Below are 22,771 nucleotides of genomic sequence, written 5' to 3'. Positions count from 1 at the left end.
GACTTTATCTATTTGACAGATCACAGGTAGGCAGAGAAGGGGGGCGGGCGGAGCAGGCTCTCTGCCAAGCAGAGAGCTCAACCTGGAACTTGATCCCAGGACCCTGAGATCATGACCTGAGCCGAAAGCAGAGGCTTAACCACTGAGCCACACAAGCGCCCCTATTTTCATACTCTTCAATACCACAGAGAAGGGAAAATTGCTAGATGTGAATGAACCTTACAGATAGAGTTGAATAGAAAAAGAAGTTGTAGAATATATGTAGTGATACCAATGATACAATGTTAAATCTTGCAAAAAAAAAAAAAAACGCTGTAGATTGCTTAAGGATCTATACATATGTAGTAGAACTAAGGGAGTAGGTTTGTCTTTGGGGAAACGGTTGCAACATGAGAGGTGTAGGGTGGTTTCAGCTGTATTGTACTGTTTTTTTCTTAAATTCGTGTTAGATACCTATGTATTTATGTCCTTTCACACAAAAAATAGGAAGTATATATTGAGTACCTACCAGGTACCATGCGATGTTCTAAACACCGGAGACAACTTTAAGAACAAATAGAAAGGTCTGCCTTTGTGAACCTTCCATTCAAGCAAATATGAGATATTGTATATCTCTCTATATATTAAGTATTTCATAAAACAAAACTTACTAAAGAGAAGAACTATGAGTGCGAAACTTAAATTTTAGATGGTAAAGAAGGCCTCTTTGAAAATGACCCAAAGGCAGTAAGAAAATGGAAAAGTCCTTTGTAAAAGTTCAGGATTAGGCGGGAGTGCGTTGGGGCGTTTGTTTCACGTCAAGGTTCTCTGTATCACGCCTCCACCCGCCATTTCACCGTCCTAATCGCTTCGTGTTAAACTGTCTGAAGTGACTTCATGAAGAGGTGCCATCAACACTGCCTGTCTTAGGTACTCAACCTGCCTTCTCACTAGAAAAGATACATTCAATTGCTGAGTGATTCAGAAACAAACAGTGAGTCCCATTTTCATTTCTCTAGACTCTATTACAAAGACAATCCCGGCGCAGCAGGCTAGCAGAGAAGGCCCACCTCTGGGGCAGAGCCTGGGCCAGGCCCGCCTCCACGCCGAGGGGGCGGGGCGAGTGTGAGCGGAGCACCGTACTCGGAATGCGGGAGGAAGCTTGGCAGCGGAGTTGTAAATGTAGGGGCCTGGGACGCACCTACTGCATTTACGCAAGCAGCGGCACACCCCATAACCGCCTAACTATCGTCTCCGCGAGCGTCGCGCTACCTGCCCGAAGGCGCCTGCGCACTGAAAACCTCACGCTTCGAGTCACCTGTTGGAAGGTCACGCCCATCTCGCCTTGCGCATGCGTATTGCGCGCCTTACGGGCCGTGGAGTCACGTGTTGGAGCGCGAGCCGTCTCCCGCAGGGTCGCTTCCTGTCACGGCTGCTTCCCGCGCCGCCGCGGCCGCCCGGGGGCCGCGGGAGCCCTGGGCGGTGCCAGGCAGGATCAGGCCCAGGCTGGTTTCGGATCCGGCGTGAGGTATGCAGCGTACTCACACCCCGGCGAGGGGCGATACAGGGTTGCGGGGGAGATGGAGGCGCTGGGGCAAGGCAGGGCGGCGCGTCCTGCAGCGCGGCCGTGGGGTCCCTCGGCTTCGCCTCCCCTGCGCCCTTCGCTGTCTTCTCTTTTGAGTCCCGGCCCAGCACCGACGCTCCCTGCCCGAAGTCCCGGACCCGCAGACTCGGCCTGTCCGACCTCGTTTCTTCCCTGAGTCCGCTCATTTCGAGCCCCCGGCTCAGGTGACGGCCGGCCATTCCCCTAAGTCAGCGAACTCTGACGGCTGGAGTCACCCTGAGCGCCTCCTCCCGTGCGCCCACAGCCAGCTAACCTCGGAGCCCTGTTGATTTTACCCTCTAAGTGTGAAATCCAGCCGCTTCTCTCCATCCCCGACGCCACCCCCGCGCTCCCCTCCGCTCGCCACTTTCATGGGGACCGTTGCGAGATGCTCGGTGCCAAGAAGGCTTCCAGCCTCCTCTTCCCGTCTGCAGCCAGAGGGAGGTTTCTGAATTGCCCATCTGGTCCCGTCACTTCCACTGCCCTCAGGACCGTGCCCAGATCCTTAGACTTAAAGGATTTCCCATTTTGCCTCCTGTACGGATTGTCAGTTTCTCATGTGCTATTTCCCGTCTCACACTTTTATGTCCCAGTAATCCCAGGTCTTTAGCTTGTGCAGATCAAATTGTTTCTTAGTTCGAAGCCATTATCAGGTTGTTACCTCTGGATTCCATAACCCTTCCTTACCCCCAACTTTTTCTTGACTCAGCACAAGCATCACTTTCTCCATGAAGCCTTTTCTCTCCACTGGATAAGTGGCGGCTCCTGGGGATACAGGGCCCCTGCAGCAGCCCTGTGTGGTTTTAGTCCACTGTCAAGGCTGTCTCCACCATGTAAGTGCACTCTGAGGGCTGAGACGGTGTCAGAGGCATTCCTGCTCTTGCAGTGCCCAGCACATGTTCTTTCACATAGTAGGTCCTGTGAAAGGTTGTGAGATCTCTGAAGCAGAACAGTCCAATAGAACTTTCTGTGGTGATGAAAATGTTCAGCTGGCCAGTGGAAGCCACTAGTTGAGGAACTGGATTTTAAATTTTAATTTAAAGTTAAGTTGCCGCATATGGCTACCATGTTTGACAACACAGCTCTAGAGCCGTTCTGAATCCTATCCAGCCTTGCACAAACCTGGTTCCTGAATCTGCCTTCCTGTGCCACTCCCCCTCACTGAGGCTCTTGGGTTTAAAGCAAATTGGTCAGTCTGATTCAGTAAGTTCTTACTATGTCCACACTCTCCACTTAAACCCATTAATGGGTGGGCCCCATCCCTTCCACCTCCCATGTTGCTTGCTCCAGTGCTATGATTCCTTTGACAGTATTCCATCCTTTGGTGGTCAAGATTGCCTTTCTTCTCTGGATTGACAGTTTACGAGCCACACCCTACCACACGTAGTGCTATTGGGGGTGGGGCTTTGTAGCCTGCTCCAGTCTGAGTCTCTTCCCCTCCCCATCAGACAGGTACCTAGGCTGTCAAGATGCCAGGGCCAAGACCTCGGAAAGGCCCCCAGGCCAGTGGCCAGGGTGTGGCAGCTGCAAAGCAGGTATGGATATTGCCTCTTCCACTCCCAGGCCAGTCTGGGGTTGGGGGCTCTCTAGACGGCTTGATCACCTATTTAGTTTCCCCATTAGTCCAGAGATTTTGAACAGTTCCTCCTGGAGTTGGGAGAGCTGTTAGAGACCCTCTGACTAGCCCCTGTCACCCTCATGTGGGGGATGAGGTGTGAACTCTGCTGTGTTTCAACCCAGGCACCCTTCTGCCGTTGCCATCTCCATATGAGTGGTCTGAAGGGTTCAGGAGCCACAAAATTTAGGGTGTTCTGGTGGGGTGTCATCACTGTCATGGGTTTCTCATTCAGGGCCATGATTTTGCTTGTCAGCCAAGGATGCCAGAGCTTGAGAACTATGGCCAATGGAAGAGTTTTTACTGCTTAGGGACACAAGGCTGTGGCCCAGGTGGGAGACAGAAATCTGCCCTCCAGTCTGCTCCTTTTACTTCTTCTGGGCCCAGGTTCTGAGACTTTGTAGTCCATTTTTATTGTCTTAAAAGAGGTGGGTAAGGGAACTTGTGGAATAAAGAGCATAGACTGAAATCACAAAGACCTTTATTTTAAATGCTATCTCTGGGACTTAGTCAGGTTCTTAGGGACAGAGTAGAATGGTGGTTGATGGGGTGGTGGGGGGAAGGGGAGTTGTTGAATAGGTGAAAAGAGTTCTGTGGATGGCTGGTGGCAGTGGTAGTACAACAGCGTGAAGGTACTTAATGCCACTGAACTGAACATGGGAAATGGTTAAGGCGAGGGGCTCCTGGCTGGCTCAGTCGGTAGAGCATGCAACTCTTGATCTCAGGGTACTGGGTTCAAGCCCCATATTGGACATAGAGCTTACCTTAAAAAAATAGTTAAGGTGATAATTTTTATGTTACATGTGTTTTGTTTTTTAAAGATTTTATTTACTCATTTGAGAGAGAGAGAGTGTGTGCAAGAGCCGGGGGTGGGGGGAGTGTTTCTGAGGGAGATGGAGTAGACTCCTCACTGGTCAGGGAGCCCGATGTGGGGCTCCATTCCAGGACTCCCAAGATCATAACCTGAGCCCGTGACCTGAACCAAAGGCAGATCCATAACTATCCAAGCCACCCAAGTGCCCCTTGTTTTGTTTTAAGGTTTATTTTTAAGTAATCTCTACACCCATTGTGGGGCTCGAACTCATGACCCTGAGATCAGGAGTCACAGGCTCTTCCAAACTGAGCCAGCCGGATGCCCCTGTTATATGTGTTTTACCACAATTAAAAAAAAAAAAAAAAAAAAGACTTAATGTCTCAGGATTATGGGAATTAATGAAGATAATCATGTAGAATGCTAAGTACATGCCTGACAGCTAGTACTCATATGGTCTGAGTAATAATAATGGCAATGGTAGTCTTACTGTGTTGTTTACAGTGACTAGGGAGATAATTTTCACAAAGGCTAATGTTGTAGGCCTCATTTTCCCTGTCCTCATCTTGGGCCTCACACATAATAAAGGAGCCTAAGACTGGCTCTGGGACTGGTCCTCATTGTGTGGTTCCTAAGAACCCTTCCCTCCTTGCAGCTGGGGCTCTTTGTGGAGTTCAGTCCTGAGGACATGCTGCTGGGGATGGAGGAGACTGAAGATGATGGAGATCTTGAGGCTGAACTGCTGGCCCTCACTGGGGAAGCAGGGGCCTCAGGCAAGAAACCCACAACCAAGGGGCAGGGTGAGTTTGTGGCACTGGGCTGGCCCATTGCTGGGTCCAGATGGGTTTAGGCAGATGGTAGAGAGGGTTCTCTCCTCACATCTGGGAGGAGCCAGTTAGATCACCTGGTCCTTCTGATATCCATCCTTCTGCAGCCCTCCCACCAAGAGGCTGTCTTGCCCTGCCCATACACCTGTGTGAGGGAATCTCACTCCTCTGACTGTGCATCTCTGCATTATGGACAGTCAGCAGTCTGATTCTCAGACAGACTCACCTCTCTGTCTTAGCCCTAGCCAGGGCCCATTACAGAGGAGGAGCTCTGCACGGACCACACCTGAGCACATAATAAGTGTATAGAAATTGTGTTGAATGAACAAGTGGAATCCCCCTCCCCAGCTTGGAAGAGGGCAGAGACCTGAAGCCTGGGAGGATCTGAGTGTCCCACCTTTGTTTTAGTGAGAACCACCCCACCTTCTCGTGCCCCTGAGCTGAGGACAGTGGGAGGAGCTGGGAAGGGCATCACTGGTCTGGGAGACCCATGGCCCGCCCTTCTCTGTTGGTCCAAACACACTTTGGAGTTAGATGAGCCTGGTTTGAATCTTGGCTCTGCCATTTACGAGGATTGTAGTGTGAGGAAAATTAACATGGATATTATTATCAGTTTACTCATATAAAAAGGGGATAGTATTGCCTATCTTGCAGAATTATCATGAAGCTCCATTGGACATTAAAACTCTTTACATGTGCTAAAAGTGTGGTTGGGGAATGGATGGACAGGTCTATGAATAACTATGACAACAAAAAATGCCAAGAAGGGAGCATTCCCAGGAAGCTTCCCCAGCTTTTCCCAGGGTCTTTTGAGCTGGGTCATAAGGAAAAGCAGGAATTTTCCAGGTGGGACTTTGGCTGTGGAAGGGAAGGAGGATTCTATCTGGGTGTGTCTTGCTGGCACAGTGGATTGAACACCCTCCTCATGGACCTTTTCTGCCTGCCCTGACCCTCTGTGACCCTCTTCCATCAGCCCCCCTGCCTATGGCCCACATCGAGAAGTTGGCTGCAGACTGTATGCGGGATGTGGAGGAGGAGGAGGAGGAGGAAGGGCTGGAGGAGGATGCAGACTTGCTGGTGGGTCTGCCACGCTGGTGTCTGAGGGCTCTGTGATCAAGCCTGTGGAGGAGGCCTGGGGTTTGTTTCTGTGTGTGTTGTGAGGTGGAGTGAGTGCCTTGCCCTTCTTGGGCCCATTTTCCTAACTGCAATGTAAAACTGGTCTTTTTTGATGTCTGGTCTGAACTATGCATTCAGAGATTTTCAGATTTGGAGTTTTCACTGTTTTGAAGGCTCTCCTTGGTCAGATTAAAAGAGTGTTTTGGTAACGAGGACGCAGTGATAGGCACAGTGACTGATGCCGGGAAATACTGCTGGGGGAGAGGGTCCTTTATTCTCATATGCTGTCATGGGTATGGCTCTGTGGTTCCCAAGCTCCTGAGACTTATGTCTCTCCAGACTGAGCTGCAGGAGGTCCTGGGTGCGAATGAGGAGACTGGGCCCCTGGATGGTGATAAGACAGCTAGTCCAGGTGGCTCTGAAGAGGAGAAGGGACAGGAAGACACTGAAGCTCCAGTACAGAGAGCTCCGCTAACAGCTTCGATCCCAGCAGCTCAGGTAGGTTCTGGAGAGATCCTGTGTGCCTCTGATGCCCCTTTGTGTCTGTGTGTAACGTGCACGTTGCATGGCTTGCGTAGGAAGGCTGCAGTAACCCTTTCCAGGGTCCTCCTCCAGCAGCTTCTCCATGCAGAGGCAGAACATGAGAAACTGCTTGGTGGTTGGCCAGCCTCAAAGGCCTCTCTGTTCTCCCAGACCACCCCTTGCAGCCGTTTCCTAGCCTCCACAGATTGTCTAAGCCTCTGTGTTTTCCTCTGACAAGGCCTCTGGCCTCTCCAGTGCATCTTTGCCTCCCACCTTGAGGCTTTTAGGCTCTTCCTTCTCCTTGAATCCAAGAGCTCCATTTTCTGGGGCAGCTTCCTTGCAGGGAGGGAGCAGCAAGGGCCTAGCTGGCCCTGGAGTGGCCATGCCCTGAACTGAAGTATCTACAGGCTGGAGGGCCTCGGGGGCTGCAGGCTCTTCTGGAGGATCGGATCCACAACTACCGGGAGGCTGCAGCCAGTGCCAAGGAGGCAGGTGAAGCAGCCAAAGCCAGGCGCTGTGAGCGTGGCCTAAAGGTGGGTTGGGCCTAGCCAGGAGCAGGGCTGGGAGGATCGGGGCTGAGGGTACTGGGTAAAGCAGCAAGAGGGGAGGCTTCCCCACCAGCCTTGTGAAGGATTCCTGGCCTGAGTTCAAGCAGGGTTCAGGCTGAGATGGCTGGCAGAGCTTCTGGTTCTCTCCTTCAGACTCTGGAGGCCCAGCTGGCTGCTGTGAGGAAAGGCAGGAAGATCAGTGAGGATGAGATTCCACCTCCAGTGGCCTTGGGCAAGAGACAGCCTGTCCCCCAGGAAACAACTGACAGGAACCCTGAGGCAGATGCCCCAGCTCCCTTCACCGTGGAGCCAGGTATCTGGAGACATTCCAAGTCCTGGCCCAGTCTCCAAAGCCAGAGTTCATGGCCTGCTTCCCCATCCTGCCACACTGTCCATTGTCATTAGTTGCACCTACTAAAAGGTCGTCACACCATTCACACCTGTAGGCACTGGAAACCCAGGGTGTGCACCTTCTTCTTCGACACTCATGCCCCTTCTGCGGGCTTTTTTTTCTTAATAGACAAGTCCTCCCAGATGGAGACAAGCCTCTTGGGTGGTCCTGGCATTTCTGCCCCACCTGATTCAGACCCAGACCCACAGGCCCTGTTGTTGGCTCGACAGAGAGAGTACAAATTGGCTGCCCTGAATGCCAAGCGGGCTGGAGACCTAGACCGTGCCCGGGAGCTCATGAGGATCGGGAAGGTATGACGTCTGACTCAAGCTCTGTGTGCAACCCCTTGTTTCACTGATGGGGGCAAGAACCTGCTCAAGGTCACGCATATAGACTGAGCATGAGTGAGACTGGTCTGAGGGGGGAGTTTTTTCAGCAAAGAGGTTCCCAGTCTTATGCCCATACCTTCTTTTCCTACTGTAGAGATTTGGTGCAGTCCTAGAGGCCCTGGAGAAGGGACAGCCTGTGGACCTGAGTGCCATGCCCCCCGCACCTGAGGGTCAGTATGGAGACAGTGGGGTGGGAGCTGCTTAGGCTGGGATTGGGAAGTTTCAGGGTTGGGACTGGCCATGCACCTCCACCTCCACCTCTCCTCTGGGTCCCCAGATCTGAAGCCCCTTCCACAGGCTTCCAGGGCTCTCACAGCACCATCAGCTGTATCCCCAGCAGTGGAGCGAGTGCAGCCAGTGATGGCCTCAGACACTCCAGCAGCCCCAGGTAGGATGGGAGGGTGGAACTGCGGAGTGGGGACCTGGGGAGGGGCAGCAGAGCTGATGCCATCTCTTTTCTCCTTTAAGGGGTCCCTGCTGAGCCACAGACGGTGCTGGATGCCTTGCAGCAGAGACTGAACAAGTACCGGGAGGCAGGCATCCAGGCCCGGAGCAGTGGGGATGAGCGCAAAGCCCGGATGCATGAACGTATTGCTAAGGTGGGCCCATAGCTGCCCTGCCCTGTGTCGGCCTGTCTCCCCAGGCGGTTGCTCTGTGTTGCTGCTGCTAGTCTTTGAATCTCCATCTCTCTGTCTTTCTGGAGTTCCTGCTGCTTCAGGGGCTCTTTTTCCCTTTGGGGCTGCTTTCTGTCTTCCTCCCCATATAGAGCCGGCAGACTGCTGCCCACTGTAAGGCCCTCCCTTCCCTTGCAGCAATATCAGGATGCCATTCGAGCACACCGGGCAGGACGGAGGGTTGACTTTGCCGAGCTGCCTGTTCCTCCAGGTGAGTGGGGCTTGGTGTAGGGGCTTTATGAGGAGGTCTCTGAGCAAGATAGGGGGAGAGGGAAAGATTTTCTCCCATATCTGCGTCTACTCTGTGGAAGCCGTCCATCCCAGCCATGGCCAGAAGACCCAGCTAAAGCCCGCAGCAGCCTAGAGCTTCCCCAAGGCCACCCTCCCCCTCTGCTAGCTGTCTCTGTCTTGCACAGGGTTCCCCCCCATTCCTGGCCTGGAGCCCACCACGGGCACCGAGGACGATGCAGTGGCAGCTACTTTAGCAGCTGCCCAGAAGCTGGTTTCCGCAGAGGATACGGCCCCAGCAGAGGAAAATGAGGATGAGGTTTGGCTGAGGGCCTGAGACTTCAGGGGTTGGTTGGGGGGCAAATAACAGATGAGGGATAAACCCAGACTTGTTGTTCATAAAAACTAATGAGCCCAGCGAGGTAGGTAAGCTTTCTTCTGTTTTACTGGGAAAAAATCATGGCCAAGTGCACGCAGCTAGGAGTTAGCAGAGCTAGATTCAGACCAGCGTCTTTCAGACTCCAGGGCCCAGGTTCAGTCCCCATTACTCTGCTGTTTCCTACCAAGAAGGTTTTGAAGCTGCTTCCAGCTCTGAGATTCTCTAGGGCCCAGGAGGGAAAGCCATTCATTTCAGGTTATACAGCAGGTTAGTGCAGCATTAGGCAGAGAGCCCAGGTCTGGGAGCTGCCACAGCCTGGGCGGGGAGCAGATCCCCTTTGACAGCTTCCTGGGCACCTGCAGGATGAGTCCCCAGCCCAGGCCCCAGTGGCCAAGAAGCCAGCGAAGCCTGTGGTCCCTTCGTTCCGGGCCGTGCCTGAATCCAAGTCCTCAAGTTCTAGGGAGTCAGTGAGTCCATCTGGTGAGTTGGGGAGAAGGGGGCCGGAAAGGTAAGGGCTCTCATAAGGGACAAGCCTGGCTGTAACCATTGTCCCTTATCCTTTAGTGCGGGAGCAGCTCGCATTGCTAGAGGCACGGAAACTGCAGTACCAGCGGGCAGCCCTACAGGCCAAGCGTGGCCAGGACCTGGAGCAGGCCAAAGCCCATCTGAGGGTAGCCAAATGCCTTGAGGCTCAAATCACCCAGGTACGAGCTGGCCGACCTGTGGACCTCTCCAAGGTGAGTCTCACCTCATTGAGCAACAGGACTTCTCAGGCAGAGGAGGCATTTGGCAGCCTTAATAGACAGGGAACGAAGCAGCCACGTGGAGGGGGTAGGGTGCAGCTAGGATAGGGTAACACCTGGGAGAGAGCTTGTTCCTTGTGCTACTCTATCCCATGGCCCCAGGAGAGGCCAGGGAAGGCAGACGGGCTGCCTGTGGTCAGAGATGACAAGGCAGGGCAAGGCTAGTGGAAAGTGGAGCATTGTGGCAGCCTGGGATAGAATGGGAGACAGTGAGTTCCCATCACTGGAGGTTAGCAGACACTGGGGAAACATTTAGTTTGGATTTTGCGTTTGTTAGGCTCAGTAGAGGAATAATCTGACTTTTGGGGCCCCTGAGGGGCCTTGTGACCTGGCAGGTGCCTTCACCCTTGACGGATGAGGAGGGTGACTTCATCCTCATTCACCATGAGGACCTGCGACTCTCCCAGAAGGCTGAGGAGGTGTATGCCCAGCTACAAAAAATGCTTCTGGAGCAACATGAGGTCAGTGGACTGCTTGTCTTCCGCTTTCTGTGCCCACAGCCCCTTCAGGGAAAGGTGTAGTGCTCAGGTCAAACGGGCCTGGATTCAAATTCTAGTTCTTCTACTTATTGGTTGTGACCACAGGGAAAATACTTTGAAGATGGGAGCAAGAGAGAAGTGTGAAGGAAGATGGATGTGTGTATTTCTGTATGTGTATATCTGTCTGAACTGTTGCCTTTAAGTCTGTTTCTGAAGTGATGTTTCTGTTAGGTTTTGAGGGAAGAATAGGAATTTGCCAAGTGAATTCTGGGGCGTGGCTGTCCTTGAAAGAAAACAGCAAAAACTTGGGCAGAAAGGTGTGATAGAACTTGGGAACAGTGGCCTTGGAGTATGTGCTGGGGGAAGGAGGGCTGAGACTACAGAAGAAGGTTGGAGCTTTCAGAAATCGGGCCTCAAATGCCAACCTAGACAGGCTTACTGTGGGCTCTGGAGTCACCCTGGGTCCTCATTTTCAGAAGTGTCTGCTATTCTCCAAGCAGTTCATGCACCAGGGCAATGTGGCTGAGACTACCAAGTAAGTGCCAGGCCTGGGGCTGGAGCTTACTGGGTGGGGAGGAGAAAATGAGCCCTGCCATATTGATGGGTCCACCCATCCCTGTCAGGTTTGAGAATCTCGCTCAGGACCGAAAGAAGCAGCTTGAGATCCTGCAGCTGGCCCAGGCTCAGGGTCTTGACCCTCCCAGCCATCACTTTGAATTGAAGACGTTCCAGACTGTGAGGTGCCAAAGCCCAAGTGAAACTGTGGCTCCATGCTGGGACAGGACTGGGGAGGAGTTGGGTGTGGTTGTCCGCATGGGAAAAGCTCAGAGCTGTGGTGGCTGCAGAAGGAATTCCAGACTGGGGGGTCACGTAGGTCTGAGGTCTGTGTACCGGCTCTGCTAGTGTTCTCCCAGACACGCTTTGCTTCCCTGGGCCTACTCTCCTGATCACCTCCCAGCGAGGCAGGCAGGCAAGCAGGCAAGCAGGCACTGGAAGAGGGAACCTTTTCCTACCGCTCTCCTTCACTTTGTTCTTTTCTTCTTGGTTATAGGATCTTCTCAGAACTCAACAGTACAGAAATGCATCTGATCATTGTCCGGGGAATGAACCTCCCAGCCCCTTCAGGTAGTCCTAAGGCCTCGTCTGCTCCAGTCTCTTGCCTAGGCACTTCACCCCCGGCCAGTAGAGAGGAACTGGCTCTCCCTTCATATCAAGCACAGGGCTCCTGGCTCCTCCTCCTGACCCCAGATCCCCTTTCTCCTTCACAGGGGTGACTCCTGATGACTTGGATGCCTTTGTGCGGTTTGAGTTCCACTACCCTAACTCGGTGAGGTTCAGGTAGAGGTAGGATCCCCTGAACGCCCTCTTCTAGGACCCTGTGCTCAGTTTCTCTGCATTCCCTGGGAGGTCTGGCTGCTGGGAAGGGTTTGAAGGCCCCTGATTACATTCCTTAGAGGAGGGCAGTCACTTCCCTCAACACTGACTTACTTAGCCTAGAGCTCTTTGCCCTATAGAGCAACTATAGGACTTCTCCCATCTTACTGCTTTAGGACCAGGCTCAAAAAAACAAAACAGCTGTGGTGAAGAACACAAACTCTCCAGGTGAGGACTGCTTTCTCCTCCTGCTTGCTCTCATGAGTGCAGCACTTTTGTTTTCAGAGTGCTTTCGGGTCTTACCTTAGTTGGTTACTCAACTTGGGAAGTAAAGCAGTTGGGGAAACTGAGGCTCAGGGAGGTAGAGGAACTTGCCTAGGGCCCCACAGCAAGGAGGTGGTATAAATGGGACTTGAATCCAAGTTCTTCACATTTTGGTAGAATCTGTGTCTAATAAGAGTACAAAAATTGTGTGGGCTCCCAAGGCCAGGACCTAGAAACTCTACCACCCTCTGGTGGCAGTTACTCTGAATTGCAGGCAGAGGGGGGGCAGGGGCAGGCGGGGAGGCCAGCTATGAGCCTCTGTTTCCACTTCATTGGGAAATCTTGGGAGCTTGAGCCACTTCTTGTCTTATTCCGTTCTTGCAGAATTTGATCAACTCTTCAAACTAAACATCAACCGAAACCACCGGGGCTTCAGGAGGGTGATCCAAAGCAAAGGAATCAAGTTTGAAATCTTCCACAAAGGGTGAGGCCCTGCTCAGTTACGCTGCCAAGATGGCTGGGAGGAAGGAATAGCTTCTGTTGCTGCCCCTACTGCTTTTCAGTTTTCCTGCAGAGGGCCCAGTTGTCTCAGTGCTGCCTTCTTCCCTGCTCTTCCTGGTCTGATACTCTACTGATTCTTGGTTCCCCAGATCCTTCTTCAGAAGTGATAAGCTGGTTGGCACAGCCCACGTGAAGCTGGAGCGGCTGGAGAATGAGTGTGAGATCAGAGAGATTGTGGAGGTAGGATGGGCAAACCAGAGGGCTTGGCAAGTAAGAGCCAACATTCATTGAACAGCAGTCCCTATTGTAGGTTTCTGGTGCCCATTCATTTCTTATAATGCATAAATGTGCTATAGATTAGGTGCTACTCCCTTGCCACAACTGTAGAGATTGACAGGGTCAGAAAATTCCATAGCAACACGAGACAAGAAGTAGTGATACTCTTTCCGCAGTATTCTGAGTCACCTAAGTTCCCAGGGATGGTGGATTAGAGGGGTTTTAGGGATCTGAGTGTTGCTGTCAACTTGGCATGCACAAATTCCTAGGTTTTGGCGGGGGCAGAGTTGTGTTTGGGGCAGTTGTCTAGCAGCATGATGAAGTGGAACAAGCTCTGGGCATAAAGCTGATAAGTAGTTCCAGATTGGGGACCCCTCCAGAATGTAGGTAGTCTGTGTTTAGGAATGGGCTCCAGACAGCTCCTTAAACTGTGAAACTGAATTTCACAGGCAGGGGCCCTGAGAGCTTGTTTCTGATGGGAGGACACGAAGGTCCAGCAAGAAGCCTGTTCCATAAGCACATATATTCATGCCTCTGGCAGGCCTCAGCCCAGATCCTTGCTGATGCCTTTGTAGGCTGGGGCTTTCCCCACCACGTGAGCCTGCCCCCATTCCTGGCCTGTCTTGGGGGAGACGTTCTCACGCAGAGCCTGCTCCGTATTGGTCCTGCTGCAGGTGGGTGGGCTGCTTGAGCCCATAGCACTGTTTAGTGCTGCAGCTGCCCAGGCTCTGGCCAATGGGGAAATCAGTGTAGTGGGTGGAAAGAAACTCTTTGCCTGGGTTCTAGTCCTAGCCTTGCCACATAGTGGCTATATAACCTTACCATTCACTTCACTCTGCACTGTCTGTGAAGTATGGGCTTGGGCTTGGGCTTTGTGGTTTTCAGGCTGTAGCTTGAAGCCAAACCGTTTTTTCCAGGAGTTGCCATGGGGAAACTGAGTGGACAGAGCTCTGGGTTTCTCATCTCCACTTCAGAACATTGATTTTTAGTCAGACTTACATGTTACTTTTTTGTAAGATAACCTAAAACCACTAAGAAACAGGAGTGCAGGGCGGTCACAAAATGGAGACTCCTGTGTTGGCACTGTAGGACATTCGTTCCTCTCCTGACTTAGGAGCCTAGGGAGCTGTGTGCTCCCAGCCCCTGCCCCCTCTTAGTCACCATTTCTCTCTCTGTGGTCTGCACAGGTCCTAGATGGAAGGAAGCCCACTGGGGGCAAGCTGGAGGTGAAGGTGAGGCTGCGGGAGCCTCTTAGTGGCCAAGACATGCAAGTAGTCACTGAGAACTGGCTGGTCCTGGAGCCCAGGGGCCTGTAAGGTGGGCAGCTGCCTGAGTCCTTGAACCTCTGCCGTTAGATTCTTCCAGTATTCCCTTTTCTCATCTGTATGGACAACCAAGAGGCAAAACTTGGGTAGAGCTTGGGATAATTTTATCATGATCCTCAAGAGAACTAGAGATCCCAGATCTGTCTGCAGGAAATCTTCTCTGAACTCTTCACATGTTCGCTGTGGTTTAGACTTAACCACATATGCTTTATGCCCTCGTGCAGGAGACAGTCCGTCTCGGGAGAGGAGACAGGTCAGCGACTGTGTGCGGGAGCATACTTTTCCCAGGCTTTGTACATAAGGAAGATGCTGCTACACAAGCACCAAAGATCTGTGAAGTATGTGCATTACTGACCACACAGCCCTGGCCCCTCCCTGGGCCTCCACCACAGCAGGCTGGATTCCAGGAGTCCCTTCCCCCTTCCACTGCCTCCCTTTCCAGCAGGGCAAAAGTAGCCTCATTGCTCTGTGCCATGGAGTCTTCCGACCCCTTAACCTTGTGTAGCAACTGTGTGTAGCTTAACCCCAGCCCCCAGTTGCAACATTTTTGGATGTGCCTTTAAAAGATCTAACTAAGGGATGGGAGAACTTGAGGGTGATCGGGAATGCCCCCCACCCCGGCCTAGGGTGGGGGCAGGGTTCCGTGACTCCACTTGGTCAGTGGCATCCTGTCCCACTCAACTCAGTTTACCCCAGCTGTGCCTGTGCCTTGGCTCCTGACTGCTGCTGCACTAGCCTCCCTGCTTCCCAAAGCTCGCAGTAGAGGAGGGAAGGGACATTCAGGAATGTGGTCCTGGGAAGTAAGGGCAAGGATGCATCTCGGGTTTGGTCCATGCACCTAAGACTAAACGACTGTTAACTGGAAGAAAAAAAAAAAAAGAAAAAAAATATATAAATATATAATTTTATCTAGCTGTTTTTATTTAAGAAAGTAGGTCTAATTCATGATGGGATTTTACACTCTATATGCAGAGTAACTATCAAAGTCCTGAATAAAAGCCCTGTTCCCTGTCACCTTTAAAAGGCAGAGTGGCAGTAATGTTTGTTAACTGACAGAAACTGCTGCTGTGGCTTCCTCTCTGAAGGAAGCCTATGTCTTCTGCTGATCACCTAGAGAAATACCTTAGTTCCTTCCCAAGAAACTCTCCTTGGCTTTTTCTGAATGGATGGAGACAATGGAGGGATTTGTAGTTACAATAGATTTAGATTTAATATTCAAAACTGCAATATTCTACATTTCTTAGAAATAAACTTCAACATCTTTTTTTTTTCCTCTTCCTTTTTTGAAGCATTAGGTTCTACAAAGCATTCCTCAGTATTTTTTAAAGGCTATGAGTGAAGCAAATACATTCAGCTCACTGGTCACTATGCATAAGCACAGCTCAAGGTCTGAGCTGTTTGTGTCTTTCCAGGATAGGGCTGGACCATGCTTCCTGCCTTAAGAGCAGAGCTGTTCATGGGTAACAGAACAGGAATGACAAAGGACTTATTTTCTAAAAGTTTTCTGGTCAGTCTTACTACCACCAAAATTTCTACAGATGTGAGAGCTAACACTAAATTGCAGTCATATCTGTGTGTCAAGCAGTAATCCAGAATGAAAAAGGTTGTTATTAGCCTTTACAAGGTGGCCTAGAGCAAAGAGGGGTGGTCAGAGGATTCCTGCCCTAACCTAGTCTTCCCCTAAGGGTTTGCACCCCACCCCATGCTTACTAAGGGGCCGGATAGACAGTTGTGATTATCCTCAGAGGTTCTAACCAGGCTTAAGAGTTTTTAAATTCACACCTCTGCTGGAAATGCCCTATTCTAATTTGATAGTAGTTTTCTGTGCCTCAGAGATTTCCCTTCACAACCTGTTTAACATCAGTCCGTTTTATTACCCTTTGCTTTGGAAAACAGAACCTCCAGGCTGAGAAAGGCAAGACAAAGCCGCCCACTGGACTTGGAAACTGAGATTCTTAAAAGGCCTTTGTTGCACCCAAAGCATGCAGGGGTCATGGCTGGTGGGAGGAGCCTGCCCAGCTTCCTTGTCCTAAGATTTGTCCTAATGCAGCTCCCAGACATCAGAGATCTGTGACTCACGGGCAGTTGGAAACAGGTCACAACCCCCAAATCTTTACATTTTAAATTCTCTTTTTCAATCTAGCGCAAGACGTTAAGTTCTTCAGCATTCACGAACTGAATAAAGTACGGGAGAAATTTATCTTTTTTTAAGAAATTTATCTTATTAAAAGGGCAAAATATTTGTGAACTTAACGTCATTTTCCTTTCTTATAGTACCATTGTGAAACCCACCTTGTTACTTCCAGATGCTGAGCATGTTTCCTAAATATTGTGGGTAGCTCCTAAAAAATCTTGTCCCTTAAGGTAGCTCCTCTTAGGATGAAACTGTGCTGAAATTCGTAGAGCCAGGGAGCTTGGACCTGGTCCAGCTCCCATCACAGACAGATACTTCCTTCTTAGGGCCTCAGCTTCCCCAGCTCTAAAGTGGGCATTATCATTCCTACTCCACTCCTCAGCCCTTCTGGCCACATATTCACTCCCTAAAAATCTCATTACATTATTAAAATAAAAACTACTACCACAAACATACTACAGAAAATGTTCAGCAGATTGCCTGATGACTGAAACACATTAGATGCAGAAATTATTCCCCAGGGATTAGTTATAATACAAGTCAGTTCATTTGGAAATTTTGGGCCCACCAGCATTCAGGAACCATAGTAGATGAGGGAAGACACTAGATGGGAGCCTACACAGGACAAAGTCCCATATTTCTGTAGCCCTGGAGACCAACAGGTGCTCAGAATGTGTTGATAAAAATACCTGGAGAACCTACACTGCCTAACATTTGGTAAGAATTCAATCATTATTTTTTAAAAATTTAGTAAGTTACCAGACTGGCAATTGTTTTCTTTGTAAGGGGCTCTATAGCTCAATCTTTATGTTCTAGAAATATTTCACTTATTTAGAAATGTGGGGTTTTAACCCTCCACTTTATATCATTCTTACAATATACAATTTATAGAAACAGATAAAACAAGGGAAAAAAGTAAACCAGCTTTGGTAACTTGATGTTCAACTCTACAAGATGATTTTACTAAACAAAGGATATTTTATACAATTGAGAATGGCCTTGACTATGCAGGGCCAGAGCTCGTCCTTAGTGGAATTCGAAAACTTGCACTGATCCAAAAGAAACAGCTACAACTGTAGCATGTACTGAGCATGAAGGTAAACTCTCATAGGAAAACGGAACCAGCTCCTGTAGAAGCTCTGAACTTCTAAGATATATGTAGACCATACTTGATGTTATTCCCCAAACACATGCCCCTATTAAGTGTTTCCTGTTCTGTCAGGTTTGGTGGGTGGTGGTTCTGGGGTTCAGTCCTTACACGTTGGTGTGCTCTAGGCATCTGCTTTTTTTTCCCCTTAGAAGTTCTGAGTACCTCTGAGTCTCCAGGAAAGGTCACAATCACAGAGCTCTTTAGCTACCATCAACAAAGCGTATGGAGAGACAGAGTAGAATGTGAATCCTCCCTCTCCTGACCACCATGGAAGAGGGATGAACACACGTACAAGGCCAGGTCTCTGGGCCTCTGTTTGGAAAACTGCTGTTCTGTTGTAGTTCCACAGCCTGTGACTGCCAAATGCTAAGCCCCGCTCTAGGTGCTGGAAAAGACTCACTGTCCCAGAGGCCTGCATTAGCTTCTAGGGGATTTTTAGTGCTATGCTTTTAGGGATGGACTGACTCCTGTTTGGCCAGGGCTTCGAGAAGATGGCAGTGACAAGGGAGCTGCCCTAGTCCAGTATTTTCCAAACCAAGTTGTGAAATCCATTTGGTTCATGACTAAAAACAATTTAACAGAAAAAATGATCACATATATTACATAATATATTAAGGGTAAACCGTATTTTGTTTTCTGATGCCACCCCTACTAAAAGAAACCATGGCTGATTTGAAAGTTGAGGGCAGGGTAAACAAGATGAGCTGAGAACATGTTCTTAGGTCAGAAAAGGAAGTGTTCAAAAAGAAAATGGTAGGAGCATATCACAAGGATGTAGGAGCTAGCTTGAAGGGGCTCTCTCTGGCCAAAGCTGAGACCATTTGAGCACCAAAATAATGAATTAGAGCTACTCAAAAAGTGATCCATGGGTCCACAAGGACAATTAAATGAATGAATAGGAGAAAAGGAAGGGCTTTTGCTTACAGATGACCAAGCGTAACTGCTAAAGAATGCCAGGAATGCACAAACTGATTTAATTTTTAAGAATTAAACATTATTGAGGAGTATATGACTATGCTATATGCAACTTACTCTCAAATGCCTTACTCTATGGAGAAGGAGAAAGAGAAAGCTAGAGCAAATGAGGTAAAATGTTAATATGTACATAGAGAATCTTGGTAAAGTGTATGTAGGGTTTTTTATCTGCAATTTCCTTGAAAGTTTAAATTATTTCTCAATAAAATATTTTTAAAATGCCTCTAGTGTAGAACTAAAACTGCCTTGAGTGTATTCTGTCAGTTTTCACAGAAAGGCCCACTTCAATGCCTGCCATTCACTCAGGCAGATCCTGAGCAGCCCTGAATTCAGCTCTGCTATCCAAGTGACCTCACTTACACAGAGTCGCCCTCCTTGGATGGAAGAGATAATCCACTGGATCTCTGATTCATTTCAGTGAATGATCTGATAAAAAACATCTAAGTGTGAATTCTACGTGAAGTCACTGTGATTTAAGTGGGACAGAATCAGTGTATCAATTCTGTACAAAGATTGCAAGACCAATGCTTCTTTTTTTATTTCCCCTCTGCCCTCCCAACCCCATCCTTGGTGGTGGTTGTACCCACTTGAGCATTTCTGAGCACAAGACCATAAGTAAATCTTAAAAGAGAGGAGCAGGATTTTTGTCTACAGTAATGGAAGGGGTTAGCGGCAAGGATAGCATAACTTGTGCAGTAACAGAAGCTGCCCAGATCTTGGTGGACAATGCATAGAAGACTCAGAATTATGGAACATCTGTCCCCCCGACCACCCTTTCCCACCCCTGTCTCCAAACCCCCACTCCCACCCCACCCCCCTATTTAATAGTGTTAACAAAAGCTTAATCTTCCAGTTCTAAAGTGCAAATGATTTGGGTATGACTGCTGTTGCAACAGGTCTGAACAGAAAAACAATGAAGTCCTCTCTGTCTATGCGATGTTTTCCAGAATATAAAAGATGAGTTCCATGACGATGGGGCCCTCACTGAGCTGGCAAGCCCCTCCATGGATCACCGGCACCAAAGCGCTGTCCAGATCATTCATGTATTGGGAGGGAAGGGGCTGGCCATTGCTTCCTGCTTGGTAGCCAACCTACGGCACAGAGAGAAGGGGATGACAGGTTACTGGATAGAGAAGGCCAAGGAGGCTGAGCTGGAAAGGAGATGTCCTTGGCCACAGGGTAGAACACAGCAGTGAACACAAGGTTCTCCTTATCTTCCCTGAATTGTCATTTATTATCAGGCTGTCATGTATTCATCCTATCTTCGCCACTGGGTAGCTGAGACCTTCGGCAAGACACTTAACTGGTTAAGGCCTTAGTCTCCCAGGAAAGGGCAGGGGCAGCACCCCCAGTATGGAATGTCCAGCAGTATGGAATGTCAGAAACGATACCTAAATCTTTGGTTGCGGAAATTAAAATGAGAGATATACAAGGTACAACTCCTTAACAGCAGGAACTGAACATCTGTTCTCCTACCCATTCATGCACCCACAAGCCATTTTCTGAGCACCTACACATACACGGATTCAAAGATGAATATAACGGCCCCTGCCCAGCAGAAAATTGCTTGTTCTTTAATTGTTTTATGTAAGGCAATTCTCCAACCAGGTTATCAGTATCATTCAAGAAAGGACCAGGAGACCTCATTTGTATTATATTATCCTGATATGCTTATTAGTATCGCACTGGTCAAGATCTTAGGTAGAAAATAAATACACTGATTGATGACTAGGCAGGAATTGGGGCCCGATCATAACCTTTCACATTTCCCTGATAGTGACACAACTCTGCATTTAAGCATGAGCAGTGGGACATGTCACAGGGATCCAAAATCCAAAAAAAAAAAAAAGAATATAGGGCCACAGGAGAGAGACACTGGGACAAGGAATGGGGTGAGGGGGCAGATTGTTACTACAAACAGCATACAAAAATAGTAAGACAGGAAGGGAAGCCTGGCCATAGGAGACCCAAGCTGACAGGAAAACTAGTGGGCCAATGGATCTAGTCCTCATCCACTGACAAGAGGGGAAATGCGGACAGTCCTACCTTGAGGACTACGGGTACAGAGGTCTGTCAGCAGAAGCCTGCTGCAACTGGATTGAGAAAATAGGATACGGGACAGCGTGGGACCTGCTGGCTCAGGGCAGAATGATTTCTGAAGGGTGGAACTGGGAAGTCTCAAAGAGGAGCACTGATGCCATCCACACACGGGTGGCAGGTTCTCAACACACTTCCCCTCCTTACCCCACACTCACAGTGGAGTCCCTGAAAGACAGTGAGGTGAGGAAGCCGAGGTTGAAATGGTTCAGCCAGTCTCACCAGGAAGTACATCTGCATACATTACTAACAGAGGGAAGGGCATCAAGTTTTCTTGATGGCAGGGAAACTCACATGTCAAAAAATACAGACACTGCTCAAGCCCAGCTTCCAAGGCTACTTAAGACTCTTCTTACCTGGTCTGAGTCAAGTGTCACACGAAGTCCTAGTTTAGTCATTCCATCTTCCTTCAAGAGCTTAAGGTGGGGACAGAGAGCAAGGCAAAAAGCCTTGGCAACATGCTCAGTCAATCGGCTATGATCGGCAGGATCACTCAGGCAATTGTGCTGGTCATCATTTTCTAGGAAAAACACCTGTTTCCCAAACAAGAGACTTTAGCCTTGGGCCCAGGAGATGTGGGGAAAAAACAAGTGCATGAGCCACTGTGTATGAGCACCCTGATCCCCTAAGATGTGCAGGAAGACATGACCTGCCTATCTCTCTGGTCTCGGCCATGGTCATGATGGTATGTTCTACTGAGAACCAGAAAAGGCTTACATTTAGCATTGTGTATTTCTAAAAGGTAATCCTTTTATGTGGACAATCTTCTGCAAAAATCTTAGAATCTCGGAGAAGAGCTCTTACAGATTATGGGACCCAGCCCCTTCATGTTACATACCACTCAGAGAAGTGAGTTACTCAAGTGCACAGAAGTCCTCAGAGGCAAGACCAATTCAAGAATCTAAATCTTTGGGCTTGCAGCACAGAGTTTTCTTGTCACAAGGCCATGCCGCTGCTGAGGCCAGAACTGTACTAGTGACCTTACAGCAAACTGAGCCGTGCACTAGGCCCTGGACAGAATCAGAAGCACAGCAAAACTGTGGGACTGACAGTCATGAGTACTGGTCACACACAGGAGGGTCATGAGCAAGCCCTTTGACTTCTTAATGCCCAATTATGCCTTAAAAACAGAAAGCCCCTGTCCTCCTTCATTATTGTAAAATGATACAAAAGCATAATACAGAAGATACAGATATGCAAACACACAGTGCTTATATATACCACCCCATGGCTTACTGCTAGGTGGCTTATGCTAAGTACTACAAAGGGGGCAGCCAGGAAGCCCCATGCACTCGTGAAAATAGCACCACGAAATGATGGGCAGAGCTCCACAGTGGGCATCATAAAACTTCTGGCCCCTGCTCTGCCAGGCCTCTGTGCCTGTTTTCTCACTATGCAAATGAGATGGGTCACACTGCTTGCTACCTCACTGGATTACTGGGGAGCAAAAAAAAGGGAGAAGAGATGAAGCTACTCGTAAGTGATAACGAGTTTCACATGGCCCAGACTCTGCACTACTTGAAATCTGTCAAAGGGATAATCATTACAAAGCAAGCTGCTGAGACCACCGAGCTGCAATGGGAAAACACTGAGTCTGGCGGTGTGAAGGCTAAGTTACTTGGAACAAAAGGTTGAGAAATGGAGAACAAGGTTTTAGTCTCTTGCTCTCATGAACCCACTGTGTGAACTTGGGTAAAGCATCAGACCTCTTTTAGCCTGAGTTACCTTGTGTGTAAAATGAAAAAGCTAGGAGTCACAGATTTTTTTTTTTTTTAATTAAGACTTTTAAAGCTGCAAGGAATTCTAGAAGTCTTACCATTTAATGTTTTATTTTATGAAGGAGTATAACTCAGGTTCAAAAGAAATTAAGAGACCTACAACCTACGCATTTATTCTCAGAGAATAAATTTCCTGATTTGTCTGAGATGTACATACATACAGCATCCCTGCTAACTCCTGGTTAGCCGCTCATACAGCTTTCAGGAAAGGGAACGTACGGTGGAAAAGAACTTGGGAGTTGGTTGGATCTGGGTCTGATGCAGAACTTTGCCATTACTCACTTGCCTTGTAATCTTGTACAATTTACTGAGTCTCTGAGCTTTAGCTTTCTTATTGGTGAAATAAGCCCATTTTTAAAAGACTGTGTTACCTAAGAAAATTTAACTGTGAGTACAGCATAACCAGCCCAGCATTCTGAAGAATATAGCACAGATGGTATATACTATTCAGAGAAGCGTCCTTCTTGAATTCTAATGCAAACGAATCTCTCAAAGCTTGTTAATAAAAAGGAAGAGAAACCAGATTGCTTCAG

At 49.1% G+C, this 22,771-nt stretch overlaps 2 protein-coding genes across 8 annotated transcripts in view; one reads left to right on the top strand and one right to left on the bottom strand.

The window, feature by feature from the left end:
- Positions 1-1,112: 1,112 nt before the first annotated feature.
- Positions 1,113-16,357, top strand: CC2D1B (coiled-coil and C2 domain containing 1B). 5 transcript variants are annotated; one of them, XM_059137373.1, is made up of 26 exons: positions 1,374-1,507; positions 2,292-2,415; positions 3,031-3,117; positions 4,664-4,808; positions 5,809-5,912; positions 6,291-6,449; positions 6,881-7,006; positions 7,175-7,334; positions 7,542-7,723; positions 7,896-7,971; positions 8,079-8,189; positions 8,270-8,400; positions 8,614-8,686; positions 8,892-9,022; positions 9,445-9,562; positions 9,647-9,819; positions 10,221-10,346; positions 10,841-10,899; positions 10,988-11,104; positions 11,416-11,489; positions 11,633-11,691; positions 11,915-11,966; positions 12,387-12,486; positions 12,653-12,743; positions 13,967-14,096; positions 14,329-16,357. In XM_059137373.1, the coding sequence occupies exons 3-25, from the start codon at positions 3,052-3,054 to the stop codon at positions 14,093-14,095; spliced, it is 2,562 nt and encodes an 853-aa protein (XP_058993356.1). In that variant the 5' UTR covers positions 1,374-1,507; positions 2,292-2,415; positions 3,031-3,051; the 3' UTR covers position 14,096; positions 14,329-16,357. The 5 variants fall into 5 exon arrangements, with proteins under 5 accessions (XP_058993353.1, XP_058993354.1, XP_058993355.1 ...); XM_059137374.1 differs by lacking the exon at positions 2,292-2,415 and having other exon boundaries at positions 1,368-1,507; XM_059137370.1 differs by lacking the exons at positions 2,292-2,415; positions 5,809-5,912 and having other exon boundaries at positions 1,113-1,507.
- Positions 16,358-18,876: 2,519 nt separating this feature from the next.
- The window catches only part of ZFYVE9 (zinc finger FYVE-type containing 9), a 142,227-nt gene continuing 138,332 nt past the window's right edge, over positions 18,877-22,771 (bottom strand). For all 3 annotated transcript variants that reach the window (XM_059137367.1, XM_059137369.1, XM_059137368.1), the window contains 2 exons: positions 20,817-20,993; positions 18,877-19,454 (listed from right to left, as the gene is read on the bottom strand). In XM_059137367.1, the coding sequence (XP_058993350.1) occupies positions 19,293-19,454; positions 20,817-20,993 (339 nt within the window). In that variant the 3' untranslated portion in view covers positions 18,877-19,292. The remainder of the gene's footprint in view (positions 19,455-20,816; positions 20,994-22,771) is intronic.

This window comes from Mustela lutreola, chromosome 10 (assembly GCF_030435805.1).
Source record: "Mustela lutreola isolate mMusLut2 chromosome 10, mMusLut2.pri, whole genome shotgun sequence".
In the NCBI taxonomy this organism is placed as follows: Eukaryota; Metazoa; Chordata; class Mammalia; order Carnivora; family Mustelidae; genus Mustela; species Mustela lutreola.
This window is presented reverse-complemented; position numbering and strand designations above follow the sequence as displayed.

What these genes read in the sequence shown, in the direction of transcription:
- CC2D1B (XM_059137370.1), top strand. Translation starts at nt 1,128, where the DNA reads ATGCGGGAGGAAGCTTGGCAGCGGAGTTGTAAATGTAGGGGCCTGGGA. An exon ending in TCCCTTCACCGTGGAGCCAG is followed by an intron (nt 7,335 to 7,541) that starts GTATCTGGAGAC and finishes TTTTCTTAATAG; the next exon opens with ACAAGTCCTCCCAGATGGAG. An exon ending in AAGACGTTCCAGACTGTGAG is followed by an intron (nt 11,105 to 11,415) that starts GTGCCAAAGCCC and finishes TCTTGGTTATAG; the next exon opens with GATCTTCTCAGAACTCAACA.